We start from the raw sequence: 17,949 nt of genomic DNA on the forward strand, positions 1-17,949 counted from the left end.
AAAAACTAATTTGATTTTTTTTTGTTATTTCACAAATAATTCCTTAGGACATTTCCAATAATACACAATATTTTTTTATATATTTTACTATAAAATAAAATAACTCTATTATAAAGTTAGATTTGCTCCAATAGTTCACCTATAATAGAGTTACTCTATATTTTACTCTATTATAGAATAACTCTAATATAGAATGAACCATCTAACAAATTCAACTATATAATAGAATTACATTTTAGAGTAAAATATATAAAAAATATTTTGTATCATTAGAGATGGTCTTTGAACCACTTTATAAGCCACTGTGTAGTAGAAAAAATATTGTCCACTTTGTTCAAAATCACTGCACTAGTGAATTGGTATGTATAGTATTCGTGTCACTAAACTTTGAGATATTAGGTGAAACAAAAATCACAAAAATGAAAATAGGAGACTGTTTGTCACACCTCTCTTATAGTATGTGTCAATCAAATGACAAAAGGGTCCATTCCTCGTCTTTGTCTGTTTGTATTAAATATATGTCTGTATTAAAGTTTTTTTTTGTTGGTAAAAGTCTGTATTAAAGTTTATAGTAACAAATTATCTTCCAAAATGACAAATAAAATATCAAGTTGCAAAAGATATCAAGTCTGTAAGATATTAACTGTGGTTAGAAGTAAAATATCAGTTACACCTATTAAATCAAACCGCACAAGATAAACGTCCCGCATAAACATATACATGACACTCTTGTTTCTTTTGGTTCACACAAATTCAAATTAACTTCAATAAATAAGTCACTTTCTATAACTAAAGAAAGAGGGAGAGGAAATAGTAGCCTGCAAGGAGAAGGCGGAGATATAATAAATGAAGGAGGAAGAGGAAAGGACAATGGCAGCACCGACCTGCTCCACCAGAGAACGACCTCTCACTCATTTCCCGTCACAAGCATTCCTTTTTTTAATCTGTGAGATTTATACTGGTTTTATTTTTATCCAAAATTTCATTTTTAGTTATGTTTAATCAGTTATAAATTTAAAAGGCATTTTGAAATTAAAAATATTATAGAAAAGTTCAGATTCATTAAATGAAAAAGTGAATGATATTTGTTGCCTAATCAAAAATAAATCGCTATATGATTGATAAACACTTACAAATATAAATTATTGCATCATTCATCTTTCGGTAGCAATCACAATAGCCTATCTATATAATATAGGAGTACTAAAATATCATCACGCGAGTAGTGTGATTCTGAGAGTCTTGATTATAATGCCCTACAAGAGAGATATGATGGTATATTTTCATATGCATATGGTATATGTATGATACCTTTTTGGGTTAATGTATAATTTTGGTCCAGGTTAATGATAATTTGATGCCAAGATTGGGTTGTAAATGCTAATAGGACACTGGACGTCCGTACACGAGATGGGTAATAAATGTGAAAGGTCTTGAGGATAATAGACAGACGAAGCCTTCATAAATATGAGCGAGAAGGTGCAGTCACAGGGGGACCAACTAAGCCGTGCATGCATATATATATAATTTTATACAACTTAAGTTTGTGAATTAATATGACTATGTTAGTATAACAGACCATAAAATAAGATCCATAGGTGATAAAAATCTAACCGACCAGCTATTTAAGGAAGACACGACGAGACTTTTTGATTAAAAAATGGAACACAGTAGCAAAAGATCAAATAAGAAGATTTTTTTTAACAAAGACATGATGTCCATTTTTTTGAGGAAGAATATATCAATGATCATATATATGCAGATAGTGGATGATTTTAATTAAATGATCAATGGAAATGGTAGAGAGGGGCACAGTGCGCACGTGATGTAGCTGGCGTAGGGTAGGGAAAGAGAGATCAAGAGTGTTTCCACGTTTGTTGTATTTTTCTCTTGTGTTATGATACTTTTTAGTTAACATATGACGACTGTTTTAGTGTCTTGTTCCCCGTTTTGCACCACGTACCGAACAAATATATTATACATGGGTCCAAATGGGCTTTACTATGGGTCTTGTTTCCCAATCGATGAAACATACCCTCTTTAAAAAAGGAGTATACCTTATAGATAAATTTTCTGATGTTTTACACATGTTAAAAAGATAACATTAAAAATTTATCATAAACACAGCAGTTTTTCCGTCTATCAGTTTCTAACAAATTTATATCAATAGTGGGTCAACGAACTCGATTCGTTTCCAACGAACGAGTGACGAATTTGGCCATCGGTTAAAGGGCGGTGCGGTGACGAGCTTGATCACGGTGTAGCAGCGGTTACGTACGGATCAAGAAAGGGCATGGATTACTTCATAGTAAAGAGTTCTTGGGGACCAGAATGAGGAGAGAAATGTTTCATTTGGACAAAGAGGAACACTGGTAATCAACAGGATTGCTTCTTTTCCAACAAAACCTAAAAAGATATTCATATAATATCTAATAGGTTTTAATCATATCACATATCCTCAATTTTAACTTTCTGTTTCTAAATTAGGTAAGTCGAAAAAATTGAATAAAAGGATGACACCAAGCTTTAGACGTTTTTTTACATACCACTTGCACGGAATTAACAAGTGGAAGAAAAAAGAAGAAAAGATTCGAGTAAACATGAGAACGTGAGTATCAAACATGAAAAACCAAAGAAAATAAGACCATCATTATCCGGGTCTCTTAGCAAGGGTATTTAGTTTATTTAGGAATTAAAGAAAAAGAAAAAAGGCAATTACCATAAGAGACGTATGTTAATTAGGCAACGGAAGATACGTCTCTTGCTCACCAATCTCATCGCCTTCTTCTCTGGCTCTCCTCTCAACCAAAACTCATCTCCACTCCCCTTCTTCCTCCTCACTCCCAAACCCCTAATCTTCTCCTCCAGAATCCCCGATCTTCCCTTTTTGCTTCCCGCTCGCGATTTCATCAAGGTTAGATTCGATTCTTGTCTTCGTCTACTTTGTATATGTATACACTATCTGAAACTGTTTCTGGGTTTTGAAACAGAGGAGGGATGAGTTCGTCGACTGTGCGCGGACAGGCTGGAACCGGAAGATCAGACCGGAGTACGGGTTTGATGACGAGGATTACGAAGACGAGCACAAAGAGGAGGAGGAAGAAGATAGAACTTGGATCTTTTACTTAGGTTCGTGGAGAATGTCTTTAGAAAAGTCTCCAAGAGAGCGAGGGGAGCCGTCCGATTAATCTTGCATGTTTCCATCTCCACCAAGCTGGTAAAGTCTCGACCTTTCGAATGTAAACTGATGATCGTTCTTCGAGTATTGTGCTGTTTTGTTCAATGTAGGTGGGGTTCTCAGTGAATGGCGTACGTATACTTGCGTTTTTGTGGATCTTGAAGGCCTTTCTCGAGGTAATTATACTCTAAGATCCTTTAAATTATGAATCTTTGGATGCTTTAGTCTTGTTGGTAGTTAGTTAGCAGGGAGTGGATTTGTTTAGTTGTCTTACAATGTACCGTGCAAGGCATGCCTGATGATGCCTCTCTGTTGTTGAACACATGAGCTAACATGCATATTCATCAGTGTTATATTACTTGACATTAATCAAAACGTTGATAGCCTTTTTTTTTTATGTTGGATTGGCTTTTTCTTATTAATGTAATTTCACATGGTTGAATGCAGGTAGCTTGTACACTTGGGACTATTGTATTTACGAGCATTCTGCTTAAATACAACATCTTCTTGATGTTTAAATCTTAAACCAGGTTTGGTTCCTTTTGTTGTTCTTACAAGGTATCTAGCTCCAGAGTACTTTATGCATGGGATTGTTGATGAGAAGACGGATGTGTTTGCGTTTGGAGTGTTGCTTTTGGAGATTATAACCGGTCGTCGAGCTGTTGATACAGCAAGCCGGCAAAGTATAGCTATGTGGGTAATGATCTTAAAACTTTGTAAAAGCATTTTCCATTTTCATCTTCAAAGTCCAGTGATCTTAATGTGAATGGTATAAAGAAGTTGTATAAGCTGACACTTATTCTCAAACTTGCATTGTGAAGATATACCAAAGCTTATTCTTATTGATGTGTTGTTTTATCATAATTTTTTTTAAGAACCCCTAAATAAGAAACTTGCAATGGAGGACATAAAAGTTGAAAGTTTTTAACTAAGTCTCTTAACCAAATTTACTACTTAAATAGTATTAAAAAATAATTAAGAGACCCTTAAGGGGTCTCTAGGATAATGATGCTCTAAAGAGAGCAAATATCAAAAGACGATTGCTTGTGTTGTGATTGTAGGTAACTCACTAGCAGACGGTGATCCTGGTGCTGACGAGTAGGCACAAATCTCGTCCTCTTCGTTCTCTTCTAACGATCTTCCCATAGTTTCACGCGTGCAGAAATACGTCACCAGCACTCCAGCGATACAAACGCCTCCAAGTATCAAAAACGCGATCCTCACGCGTTTCACGTCTGGGAAAACGTCTTTGTGCTCTTCGTCGCGTTTCGTGCCCCACAAGAAACCAACAGTTCCAACTATAGCTCCAAGCTTCCCGGCAGCTCCCGAAATCCCATGGCACGTGGACCTAAACCTAGCTGGAAAAAGCTCAGCTGGGATTATAAACGTCGTCGTGTTGGGACCAAAGTTGCTAAAGAAGAAGATCAACCCGTAGAGAACAACAAAGCCTTTATTACTAGTATAACCATGGTCAGACCGATACCAACTGTATGGAATGCCCGCGACTAAGTAAACAACGGCCATAAGAAAGAACCCCATTATCTGAATCTTGACTCGACCGACTCTATCGATGAAATAAACGGTGAACCAATAACCAGGGATGGTCGAGCACACGGCTACGGTGGCTGCGACCTTAGCCACTTCGAAGGCAGAGTCGTAGACATTGTGAGGTTTGTTGGATACATTGAGGATTTGAGAGAGAAGGAGGTTGCTTGTGTAGAAGACAACGTCCACTAGGAACCAATTGGCTGAGGCTGCGAAGAGGTCACGGCCGTGGAGGCTGAAGAAACGGCGAGAGAAGAGTTTGTACGAGGAGGAAGTAGAAGAGGAAGACGATGGTAGTTGTGGTAAATCTTCTTCTACTTGAGATGATTTGGATATGGACATGACTTTTTCCATGTCTTTTTCTGCTTTGATAGCGTTGTTCTCAACTAATGCTGTATATCTGCATGCAACTTTAAAATTTTAGTGATTGACCGATTGATTTGATTATTTAGAAAAATTTGAAAAAAATAAAATTTACTAAAGATATAAATTACTTGTAAGTCATTGTAAAATCCTCTAAAATATGTCATGTTAGTTAGTGGAGAAGGTTAAAATATATTTTGACAAGAAAAAAAAGAGAGGGTATGATGTCGAAGCTCATTAAAGTGTATTAAAATTATTAATGATAGATCGCAGCTCTATAAATTAAAGTTATAAACTAAATAATTAGTCAACGACATGCCTCAAGGAAGGCAAACTATCAATTACTTCGACTTTATTTATGAAGCAAAGACAATGAAAGTGGAAGAGAACCTGATAGGAAGAGAGTAATATTTTATTTGGAGAGGTTAAATATATATAGTTAATAAAACAAAACTATGTTTCTTAGGTGGAGCATAAACCTTGGAAGAATAATCAACATATATTATACATTTGACAACGAGTAATTCTTGGGTTCACCCCCTAGGGTGAACCTCTAGGTTCACCAACCAATAGTGTTTGATTATTTGATATTTGATATCTTTTAAAAAAGGAAACAACATTGAATTTCCAAATAAGATTATCTTTTTAAAATAAAACAATAAAAATACATAAAAATAGTTACAAAAAATAAATAAATAAATATTTTTAAGTCTTTAGCAAAATACTAAACCATATACCTTAAATCTTAAACCCTAAACCTTAAACTTTGGATAAACTCTAAACGTTTGAAAATCTTAAACCCTAAATCATACATTAAAAACTAAATTTTAATAACACTAAAATTTATCCAAAGTTTAAGGTTTAGGGTTTAGGGTTTAGGGTTTAAGATTTTCAAACGTTTAGAGTTTATCCAAAGTTTAAGGTTTAGGGTTTAGGGTTTAAGATTTAGGGTATAGGGTTTAGTATTTTGCTAAAGACTTAAAAATATTTATTTATTTATTTTTTGTAACTATTTTTATGTATTTTTATTGTTTTATTTTAAAAAGATAATCTTATTTGGAAATTTAATGTTGTTTCCTTTTTAAAAGATATCAAATATCAAATACTCAAACACTATTGGTTGGTTAACCTAGAGGTTCACCCTAGGGGGTGAACCCAAGAATTACTCTTTGACAACAATTAATATAGAGAAAAATATCAAAATAGCACTAAATCAAGTTTTTGTTCCCAAACTAGCATTCAAGGCCAAAAGTCACAAAAATAGCACTTAAGGGGTGGGGTTTAAGGTTTATAATTTAGGGTTTAGGATTTAGAATTTAGGTTTTAGGGTTTAGAGTTGAGAAGTGAGGTTTTGGGGATAAGATTTCAAATTTTGAAAAATAAAAAAATTTAAATTTTTCAAAAGATAAAATGCTATTTTTGTCATTTTAGTTTTTGAGTGCTATATATATTACATATATTAATATATTATACATATAAAAAACAAAAGATTAGATTATTGAACTAACCTGGCGGTTTCAGGCATACGCATTCGCCAGTAAAACGTTAAGGCGGCGGGAATAGCACCGATCATCAGAATCAACCTCCAAGCAATATCCGCTTCCGCCGCTTTCGTTTTCTCCGAACTACCTTTTCCGGCATTCTTAAACGCCGCACATACAGCCATCGTAACGGTGGAGCTCATCAAGATGCCTAGCCCCTGCATGGAGAACACGGCGGAGATAAAAGTCCCACGCGTCTTTTTATTAGCGAACTCCGACATGATGGTGGCGGAGAGAGGGTAATCTCCACCGATCCCGAGCCCTAGTACGAATCTAAAGAAGCCAAGACTCGCCATTACGCAAGATCGGCGACTTGTGCAGACGGAGAATCCGCAGCCAAAGGAGCTTAAGACCATGATCATGAGACATATACCGTAGACACGTCTGCGTCCTAGTCGGTCGCCTAAGTAGCCGACTAAGAGCTGACCTAAGGCGGCGCCAAGGAGAGCGATGGCGTAAAAAATGGAGAGAATAGGGGTTCCGATTGAATCTTCGTGGTAATAGATTTCGCCGAGCATTTTCAAGACCGGAGCTATACAGAAGAGGTCATATTACGATATATTCTATATCGTATAGTTTCCTATATTCCCTAGTTAAAGTTATGTATAGTTTCCTATTAGTTATAAGGAAACTAGGTTATTAAACCGTCATTGGAATTGTATAAAGTCTCAGCTGTATAGCTTAATAAAATCAAGTCAGTTTGATATCCAATTATACATGGTATCAGAGCTAAGATCATTCTAAATACAAAATTCATCGTTCCTCTTGTTCATAGTTTGGACAAGTTCTTGTTCTTAGTCGATCCGTTCAAAGTTTGAACTGATCTAATATCGTCAGTGACGATGTCTGACCAAAGTTCGGTTACTAAGGTCGATAAACCTAGTGCAGAAGGGCCTCTTAGTACCTCTCCGTATGCTCTCTATGGTTCTGACAATCCTGGAGCCATGATCACACCTGTGAAGCTAAACGGCGAGAATTACAATCAGTGGGCAAGCGAGATGCTCAACGCCCTTCAGGCAAAGCGTAAAGTGGGTTTTATTAATGGCTCTTTGAAGAAACCTCTTGCCGATGAACCTGACCATGACAATTGGATTGCAGTGAATTCAATGATCATTGGTTGGATTAGGGCGGCTATAGAGCCAAACGTGAAGTCGTCAGTGACGTTCGTAAGCGACGCGAGTCAGCTGTGGTCGGAGTTGAAACAGAGGTTCTCGGTTGGGAACAAAGTCCGTATTCATCAACTTAAAGCTCAGCAAGCGGCATGTCGACAAGAAGGTCAAAGCGTGCTTGAATATTATGGCAGACTGTGCTCTTTGTGGGAAGAATATGCAGTATATCGTCCCCTGCCTATGTGTACCTGCGGTGCAGCTAAAGAAATCAGGCAAGAAAGAGAGGACGACAAGGTTCACCAGTTCATCATGGGTCTTGATGACTCTCGCTTTGGAGGTCTGTGTACATCCTTGATTGGTATGGATCCTCTGCCGACAATTGGAGAAGTATACTCCAAAGTAATAAGAGAAGAGCAGCGTCTGAATTCTTCTCGCGGTCATGAGCAGCAACAAGATGCGATAGGATTTGTTGCTCGACAAACGGAAGTGACGTCTCCGAACCAGAGTGGTTCCAGGTCCGACACGTCAATTCTTCGAAACAAAGATCGACAGAGTCTCTGTTCTCATTGTGGACGAAGTGGACATGAGAAAAAGGATTGCTGGCAGTTGATAGGATTTCCGGAATGGTGGAATGAGCGATCCGATCGTACTGCAGCTGGTCGTGGACGAGGCAGAAGTGGTCGTAGTGGCAGAGGCAGAGGACAGACGGCTACGGCTCATGCTACCAGCTCAAACTCATCGGCCTTTCCAGAGTTTACACACGAACAATGGAAGGTTCTCACTCAGATGATCCAAGAAAAATCAGGTTCCGATAAGTTGTCGGGTAAGAAGAAATATGGTGATGTTATTTTTGATACTGGAGCTTCTCACCATATGACCGGGAAGCTCTCTTTGTTGCACGATATTGTCACCATACCACCGTGCTCAATAGGCTTTGCAGACGGCAGCCGAACGTTTGCTGTGAGCATGGGAGTTCTTCCCCTGTCGGGGAAAGTATCACTGACGAACGTCCTATATGTGCCATCTTTGAATTGCACCTTGATATCTGTCGCAAAATTTCTAAAGCAAACAAATTGTCTTGCGACTTTCACTGATGCTATTTGTGTTTTGCAGGACCGTTTTTCGAGGACTCTGATTGGAACCGGTGAAGAGCGTGATGGGGTATACTACTTAACAGATGTGGCTACAGCAAAGATAAACACAGTGAATGCTTCTCCAGATCAGTCATTGTGGCATCAGCGTTTAGGACATCCTAGTTTTAATGTGCTTTCGGCTTTACCTTTGTTTTCTTCTTCTTCTACTAGCTCACGTCACTGTGACGTATGTTTTAGAGCTAAGCAAACTCGAGAAGTTTTTCCAGACAGTATTAATAAATCAGTTGATTGTTTTTCATTAATTCATGTCGACGTATGGGGTCCATACCGTGTTCCTTCTTCTTGTGGCGCTGTATATTTTCTGACTATTGTGGATGATTTCTCTCGATCAGTGTGGACGTATCTTATGCTTGAGAAGTCAGAAGTTAAGACAATTCTGAAAAACTTTCTCGCCTACACAGAAAAACAATTTGGTAAAGCTGTTAAGATGGTGCGAAGTGATAATGGAACTGAGTTTATGTGTCTCTCATCATATTTTCGCGAGCAAGGGATTATACATCAGACCTCGTGCGTTGGAACTCCTCAGCAAAATGGACGTGTGGAGAGGAAGCATAGGCACATACTTAATGTTGCCAGAGCATTGCTATTTCAGGCGAGTTTGCCTATCACATTTTGGGGTGAAGCTGTCATGACCGCAGCCTACTTGATTAATAGGACGCCAACTGCGGTTCATAAAGGACGTTCTCCCTTTGAGGTTCTTCACGGTTCTCAACCAGACTATACACAGTTACGAGTTTTTGGGTCTGCCTGTTACACTCATCGCCAAGCAAGAGACAAAGATAAGTTTGGTGAGAAGAGTCGTTTGTGTATTTTCGTCGGTTATCCCTTCGGGAAAAAGGGTTACAAAGTGTTTGACATGGACCGTAACGAGTTTCTCATATCTCGGGATGTAGTCTTTCGGGAAGATGTTTTTCCTTATGCAACACGCAAGGAACCTGTGTCAACAACAACTTTGGTCGACGTTGTTGATGATGACTGGAGCTACAACATGATAGCGGCTCCGACTGGTTCTTCGGACAGGGGGAGTTCCTTACCTGCCGAAAATTCTCTTGATGTGCCAGCTGATCCATCGACCACCAGTAGTACTGGTGATGGAGCTCTACAGGCTGAACCAGTTGTTCAGGAAAGTGGTGACGTCGAAGAAGAAGTTATCACAACTGCAGCTGATCTAACTGGCGATGACAGTAGTCCCATGCCGTCTGAAGAAGATCTTGGTCGGGGTAAACGCCAGCAAGTACCGTCTGTTAAACTCAGGGACTATGTCACATATAATACATCAGTAAAGAGTCCTACCTCAAGTACCCATCACGCTCCTTCGGTCTCCACGTCTCAGTCTTCGTCTTCGGTCCAAGGTAATTCGCTCTATCCATTGACAAAGTATGTTTCTGATTCTAACTTTGCTCCGCAGCAACAAGCTTTCTTGGCTGCAATCACAGCCGCAGTTGAACCCAAACATTTTAAGGAAGCTGTTGGAATCGACGTGTGGGATGGTTCCATGGTTGAAGAAGTAGTTGCTCTTGAAAAACAACATACATGGGACATTTGTGATCTACCGCCAGACAAGGTAGCACTCGGGAGTCAATGGGTTTATAAAATCAAGTATAATACTGATGGCACGATCAGAAGACACAAATCTCGAGTGGTCGTTATGGGAAACAAACAAGTCGAAGGGGAAGACTATAACGAAACTTTTGCTCCTGTTATTAAAATGACGACGGTGCGTATGTTTCTCCGTTTGGTCGCAGCAAATCAATGGGAAGTTTTCCAAATGGATGTCAACAACGCCTTTCTTCATGGCGATCTCGAAGAAGAAGTCTACATGAAACTACCCCCTGGTTTTCGTCATTCTCATCCCAATAAGGTTTGTCGTCTTCGCAAGTCCTTATATGGTCTCAAGCAAGCTCCCCGTTGCTGGTTTAAAAAGCTCTCCGATGCGCTGCTTAAGTTTGGTTTTGTCCAGTCCTATGATGACTACTCATTGTTCTGTTACGGTCGCAAAGGAATACAGCTGTGTGTGTTGATATATGTTGACGATTTGCTTATCAGTGGAAACGATAGTCGTATGGTACACAAGTTCAAAGAATATTTGAGTAAGTGTTTCTCTATGAAGGATCTGGGAAAACTCAAATACTTCCTTGGTATCGAAGTAAGTCGTGGCCCAGAAGGAATATTTTTATCTCAGCGAAAGTACACTTTGGACATCATTGCCGACACAGGAAACCTTGGCTGCAAGCCGGCAGCTACTCCTCTCGAACAGAATCATCAACTCGGCAAGGTTGAGAGTCCCGTCTTGGCTGATCCACGCAAGTATAGGAGGCTTGTTGGCAGGTTATTGTATCTTCTTCATACCAGACCCGAGTTGAGTTATTCGGTTCATGTTCTCTCTCAGTATATGCAGACGCCCAAAGAAGCTCATTGGGAAGCTGCACAACGAGTAGTGCGTTTTCTTAAGAATTCTCCTGGCCAAGGAATCATGCTAAGCTCGTCTAAAGATATGTCTCTCACCATTTACTGTGACTCCGATTGGTCTTCTTGTTGCAAAACTCGTCGTTCTCTTAGTGCTTTTGTTGTTTTGCTTGGTGATTCTCCGGTCTGTTGGAAGACAAAGAAGCAAGATACAGTATCACATTCTTCCGCTGAAGCTGAATATCGAGCTATGTCTGATGCTCTCAAAGAAGTTAAATGGTTACGTAAACTGTTGCATGGATTCGATGTCAAACAGGCTCCTACTCGCTTCTTCTGTGATAGTAAAGCAGCTATTTACATTGCTACAAATCCAGTCTTCCATGAACGTACCAAGCACATTGAAAATGATTGTCATGCGGTTCGAGACGCTGTAAAAGCTGGTCTCATTAATCTCCATCACATTCGTACCAAGGAGCAGGTCGCGGACATTCTCACCAAGGCGTTGGGACGGGTTCAGTTCAATACTTTATTGTCCAAGTTGGGCGTTTGTGACCTGCACGCTCCAACGTGAGGGGGAGTATTACGATATATTCTATATCGTATAGTTTCCTATATTCCCTAGTTAAAGTTATGTATAGTTTCCTATTAGTTATAAGGAAACTAGGTTATTAAACCGTCATTGGAATTGTATAAAGTCTCAGCTGTATAGCTTAATAAAATCAAGTCAGTTTGATATCCAATTATACAGGTCATAAGCGTCGGTGAAGAGACTCATTCCGGCGATGATTATCGCCTTGAAATGGTACAACTGTATCCTCGCCACATCTAACGCCGATAACACTCTTGGCGCAGGCATCGTCGACTTTATTGTTTTTAAATAAAAAAATAGGTTTCGTTTTCTTTCTTAGTTTTTGATGATACACAAACTGAGAACAATGGAAGTCTCTGTCTCGTTATTATAATGTCGGGAATTAGTGGAATATGCTTTTGTGTTTGACTGCATGAAACACAACCTCCCTCGACAGAGTCAATTTCCTTTAGTTGACTTCACAACGTTTTTTTTTAATAAAATCGGCAATTACTTGTCCTTTATAAAGTTTTAAAAGGTTTTCAGTTTATGTTCTCACAACGTGCACAACACAAGATGTTAATTAAGGCCATACTTATTTTTTGAGGATCTCACGGTGAAGTTGCTCTAAATATGTCACAAATTAAAGCCATACTTCTTTTTTAACAACACAAGATGTTAATTAAAGCCATACTTCTTTTTTTTTTGTTATTATTTCGACAAGAGCTCTTCGTTTTGGATACAGAATCTCACACGTTTGGTGCCGGCATAGGGTAGGGGGCGATCGATAGAGTGTTTCCACGTTTGCTGTATTTTTCTCTTGTATTTTTAATGCTATGTATTTTACGTATGACAATTGCTTTGGTTTTTTTTTGTTCCTCGTTTTGGATCGTCTGTGGACTACAAGAAAACATCTTATATCCTGACTAAAATTTTCGACAATCATGGTTCTCGGAAAATTTCTGACGATTCAGCAAGGCAATAACGATAACATTGACCATCCGTATATCCAAAACTTCTTGTAGTGATCGAACAAATGGTCTGCGTTTTAATTAACATAGAAAACTATAAATTAACATACATAAGGGAAACCTAACTAAGCTACATATTTGACCCAAAAAAAACGTAACTAAGCTTAAATACTAGGTCTTCATTCAAGATTCAGATTCAAACTGAATCATGAAGACTTGTACCTTACGTTAGTAGTTTTCAAGGACAACCTAAAACACATCCATGAGACTAACAAGAAAACGAAAAGCTAGTGGCTGTGGTATTCATTTAGTCATGTTTTAATATTACATATCCTCAAGTCCAACGTTCTTTCGTTTCTAAACTGCGCAAGTCTAGAAAATGAATTAAAAAAAGATGATCCTTTAGTATGCACAAAATTAAAAAGTGAAGAAAAAAAAAGATCCCAATAAACATGAGAATGTGAGTATCAAACATTACAAACCAAAGGGAAATTAGGGAGGAAATATCAAAGGAGATTGATTAGCTTGTGATATGACAATAAATCACTATTGTCTTGGAAGTAACTCATTAGCAGATAGAGATCCTCCTGGTGCTGCTGTGGTAGTACCAATCTCGTCCTCTTCTTCGTTCTCTTCTAACGATCTTCCCATAGTTTCACGCGTGAAGAAGTACGTCACCAACACCCCAGCGATACAAACGCCGCCAAGGATCAAAAACGCGATCCTCACGCGTTTCACGTCTGGAAAAACGTCCTCTTTCTCCTTTTCATCGTGTTTCGTGGCCCACAAGAAACCAACAGTCCCAACTATCGCTCCAAGCTTCCCGGCAGCTCCTGAAATCCCATGACACGTTGACCTAAACCTTGTCGGAAAAAGCTCCGCTGGGATTATAAACGTCGTCGTATTAGGTCCAAAGTTGCTAAAGAAGAAGATTAATCCGTAGAGAACCATAAAGCCTTTATTAGTCTTCTCATGCTTAGACCAATACCAACTGTAGGGGATGCCAGCGGCTAAGTAAACAACGGCCATGAGGAAAAATCCCATTATCTGAATCTTGACTCGACCAACTCTATCGATGAAGTAAACCGTGAACCAGTAACCGGGGATGGTTGAGCACGCGGCTACGATGGCTGCGACCTTAGCCACCTCGAAGGCAGAGTCGTAGACGTTTGTGGAATTGAGAGGTTTGTTGGAGAAGGTGAATATTTGAGAGAGGAGGAGGTTGCTTGTGTAGAAGACCACGTCGACTAGGAACCAGTTGGCCGAAGCTGCGAAGAGGTCACGGCCGTGGAGTCTGAAGAAGCGGCGAGAGAAGAGTTTGTAGGGGGAAGAAGACGGTGGTTGTTGTGGCGGCTCTGATGATGTATCTTCGGCTATTTGAGATAATATGGATTCGGACATGACTTTTTGCATATCTCTTGCTGCTTGAATTGCATTGTTCTCAACTAATGCTGTGTATCTGCATGCATCTTAAAATTCTTAGTAACTGAACTACTGATTTGGTTATTTAGTAGAAAAGTATTTTAAAAAGGGAAGTTTAGTTAAGACTAGTTACTCGTAATTCACTGCATAATCATCTAAGTCATCTTAGTTATCAAAAACATAAATTCAAACTTTTGTAAAGTTACGTAGCATGTATTCCGAGATAAACATATAATTATTTATATAGTGTATCCTTATTTAAGTATATTAAAACAAAAAGATAATAAATAACATGTTTTTATTGTCTTCAATAGTATATATTTTGACATAATATCAGTCCTTGTATCAAAAACGTAAGAAAAATATTTTCTAATATATAACTATTAGTCAGTCTCTAATTCTAAGTAACAAAATTTCTTAGAAGTATCTAAAAACCCTATATAAACTTCATCGTTTACAATTAAAGATGATAATATTAGAAAATTGCTACATTTGAGTTTATGATTTAATGATTATTGTTTAGAGTTTAGTAGGAGGGGGTTTGAGTTTATAAACTTCTATAAATATTTTATAAATTATTCTTACACATTTATAAGTGATTTATGAAGGTTAGTTTATCTCTTTTCTTGTCACAAACTTTAAGCATTTATAAAAATATTTATTTTTTTAAGATAAATTTAAAAAGTGGTGTTACATTTGTGGTAAAATTGAAAGTATCCTTTAATATTATTGTGATGAAGAAGTTGTATATAAGTTTGAAAAAGCTAACAATAGTATAGAGCCATGTTTCTACAAAAATTGACCCAAAAACTTTTGTGACTCAATGAACGAAAACTTTTGTATATGGCAGATTTAAGATCATGTGAACCTATAGAAATGGATGCGGACTGCATTTTCTAGTGTGAAAAAACCTTTTCAGATTAATCTCGAAGTTAGTGGTGCCGATTACTTGCGTCGAAAATCTTTCCAACAGTTTTCTAAAAGTTCGGTGAAAATCTTTATTGATGAATACGACAATATAAGATGAATGTTAAAAAAAAAAAGATGAATGTTACGTTTCTTTGAAGGTTAGGAAACTAAGAATTTGTATAATCTTTGGTTTGACGAAATCATTATTAGGATAACATCTAAATCCCACGACAGAAATTTAAACAGATATTATGTAATATTTAGTGATTAATATAATTCTTTTTGAGAATGAAACAAAATAACAAGTATTATCTCTCTCAAAAAATAAATAACAAGTATATATTGATTTGTCAATACATGTTTAAAATAAATAATATCATACTTCTAGTTATAAGTATATATATATATATATATATATATATAAAGAACAATTTCTAACAGGTTGCTAACACGTTAATTAGATGAATTATATATGCATTATCGTTATCAAGATTTACTGTAGTTACTTAACCTCAGTCGAAACAGATTAGGTGTGTTATTAGTGATAGATATCGCAGCTATATAAACTAAATTATTAGTCATACGATATACTTCGCGGAAGGTAAACGAACAATTTCTTCGTGTTTATTTATGAAACGAATATAATCAAAGTGGAAGAACTTGATAGGAAGAGAGTATATAGATTAGTTGGAGACATTAAATCTAGTTATAATAAAAAGAAACTCTATCTCTTAGCTGGAGCCTACACCTGGGGGGAGTAATCAATAGATTCAAGGCAAACTAAAACCATATATTATACATATTAAAATGAGAATACTATGTGGATACGTTATCGTGAGAGGTCGCTTAAAAGGTATATACCATTGTGTTCGGTATATCTCCCCCACAAGTCAACTTAGTTCCTAGGAACAAACCACGAAGTTCCCACTCTTTACATAATCACACATTAATATTATATTATGTTTATCATCGGAACAAAATCAAATCAAATTTAGGTTAAATTTCATGAACTCTTCTCTCACACAAGTTTCAGGTTCTCCAACATTATTTGGTACGGAAACGTGGGTAGAACTTTTGCATAACATACGACTAAACTTTTTAACGATTTAATTTATAATTCTATACATTTTGGTGTCACTAAGAATCTGAAATTTTCCAAGGGATAATCACAAACAAAGTCAAGGGATATCCATCTGCATAACTATAAGATATTTACTCGACTAAAAATCGAATGATTTAGTTTGTAACTGAAATAATTCACAGCCAGTGGCAGTGACAATTGTTACCGTTAAAAAGAGTTATTTAAATATAGTTGATCTCTCTCGCGGTTATGTTATACTAATGGTTGGTTAGACTTTAATAACGTAGAAACCTTTATGTATGTGGGGGTAGCCAGGAAGCAAAGTCACACAAGATAGTGCATATAATATTATCATATTCTATATTACGGTGATATAATAATAGATAAAAATTAGTGAAAAAGACAGGAAATTAATTAAATTTTAAAAGGATCACGGCCAAGAAAAGAAAAAGAGAGAGAGAGACATAAATAGTATATAGATGATGTATACAAACAATAAAATATTTAATTTATTTTGTAATATGCGAATATTTGTATTTTTGCCTTTTACGGCGGAAAATAATTAAAAATCTTGAGGAAAAAGGAACAAAAAAAAAACTATAGAAGAGACTATTGAACGGAACCTGGCGGTTTCAGGCATAAGCATTCGCCAGTAAAACGTTAAAGCGGCGGGAAGAGCACCGATCATCAGAATCAACCTCCAAGCAATATCCGCTTCCGGCGGAGCCAAAGTCTCCATCCCTGCCGCTCTCATTTTCTCCAAACTCCCTTCTCCGGCGTTCTTAAACGCCTCACACACAGCCATCGTAACGGCTGAGCTCATCAAGATCCCTAGCCCCTGCATGGAGAACACGGCGGCGATAAAAGCCCCACGCGTCCGTTTATTAGCGAACTCCGACATGATCGTGGCGGAGAGAGGGTAGTCTCCACCGATCCCTAGCCCTAGGACGAATCTAAAGAATCCAAGACTCGCTATGACGCAAGAACGGCGAGTCGTGCAGACAGAGAAACCGCAGCCGAAGGAGCTTAAGACCATGATCATGAGACAGAGACCGTAGACTCTTCGCCGTCCGACTCTGTCACCTAAGTAGCCGAAGATGAGCTGACCTAAGGCGGTGCCGAGGAGAGCGATGGCGTAAGAAGTGGAGAGAACAGCGGTTCCAATGGAGTCTTTGTGGTAATAGATATGGCCGATCATTTTCATGATCGGAGCTATACAGAAGAGATCGTAAGCGTCGGTGAAGAGACCCATTCCGGCGACGATTATGGCCTTGAAATGGTACCACTGTATCCTCGCCACATCTAACGCCGATAACACTTTTAGAGCCGGCATCGTTGATGACTTATTGTTTGAAGAAAAGTTGTTTTTTGTTTCTTTTCTTAAAAGGTTTTGTGGAGTTCGTGGATACACAAACTGAGAACAAGGGAAGTCTCTGTCTCTTCATTATAATGTCTGAAGAGTTTTTTCTTCTTCTAAGAAGTCACCATGGGAATATGCTTTTGTTTTGACTGTGAGGAACACAACACCTCCCCCTGGATCGAGTCCACTTATTTTAGTTGACTTCCACTAACCTTTTCACTTTTGTTCTCACGATGGGCACAACACAAAAGGTGTTTCTTTGGATTATATATATGTGTGTGTGTGCGTGACTTTATGATTTTTCTTTTGGTACTTTCACCTTTTTTTTTGTTAATCCTCTTA

The 17,949-nt window shown here is 37.8% G+C and overlaps 3 protein-coding genes and 1 pseudogene across 3 annotated transcripts; 1 reads left to right on the forward strand and 3 right to left on the reverse strand.

Moving 5' to 3' along the window:
• The first annotated feature begins 1,756 nt into the window (after window positions 1-1,756).
• Window positions 1,757-4,020, forward strand: LOC125576378 (annotated as a pseudogene).
• Window positions 4,021-4,207: 187 nt separating this feature from the next.
• Window positions 4,208-5,623, reverse strand: LOC106421564 (probable inorganic phosphate transporter 1-9). The gene has a single exon (XM_013862397.3). It carries the CDS (start codon window positions 5,075-5,077, stop codon window positions 4,208-4,210), a length of 870 nt encoding a protein of 289 aa, XP_013717851.2. The 5' UTR covers window positions 5,078-5,623.
• Window positions 5,624-6,240: 617 nt separating this feature from the next.
• On the reverse strand, window positions 6,241-7,145 carry LOC125576377 (probable inorganic phosphate transporter 1-9). The gene has a single exon (XM_048736307.1). The coding sequence runs from the start codon at window positions 7,143-7,145 to the stop codon at window positions 6,582-6,584; it is 564 nt and encodes a 187-aa protein (XP_048592264.1). The 3' UTR covers window positions 6,241-6,581.
• Window positions 7,146-12,718: 5,573 nt separating this feature from the next.
• LOC106421598 (probable inorganic phosphate transporter 1-9) lies at window positions 12,719-17,785 on the reverse strand. Its single transcript, XM_013862426.3, has 2 exons — window positions 16,871-17,785; window positions 12,719-14,294 (listed from the first exon to the last, which is right to left on the reverse strand). Exons 1-2 carry the CDS (start codon window positions 17,578-17,580, stop codon window positions 13,382-13,384), a joined length of 1,623 nt encoding a protein of 540 aa, XP_013717880.1. The 5' UTR covers window positions 17,581-17,785; the 3' UTR covers window positions 12,719-13,381.
• Window positions 17,786-17,949: the final 164 nt, after the last annotated feature.

The sequence above is a fragment of the Brassica napus genome, chromosome A7 (genome assembly GCF_020379485.1).
Source record: "Brassica napus cultivar Da-Ae chromosome A7, Da-Ae, whole genome shotgun sequence".
Classification (NCBI taxonomy): domain Eukaryota; kingdom Viridiplantae; phylum Streptophyta; class Magnoliopsida; order Brassicales; family Brassicaceae; genus Brassica; species Brassica napus.

What these genes read in the sequence shown, in the direction of transcription:
- LOC106421564 (XM_013862397.3), bottom strand. Translation starts at nt 5,077, where the DNA reads ATGGAAAAAGTCATGTCCATATCCAAATCATCTCAAGTAGAAGAAGAT.
- LOC125576377 (XM_048736307.1), bottom strand. Translation starts at nt 7,145, where the DNA reads ATGCTCGGCGAAATCTATTACCACGAAGATTCAATCGGAACCCCTATT.
- LOC106421598 (XM_013862426.3), bottom strand. Translation starts at nt 17,580, where the DNA reads ATGCCGGCTCTAAAAGTGTTATCGGCGTTAGATGTGGCGAGGATACAG. An exon ending in CTTATGCCTGAAACCGCCAG is followed by an intron (nt 14,295 to 16,870) that starts GTTCCGTTCAAT and finishes AGATGCATGCAG; the next exon opens with ATACACAGCATTAGTTGAGA.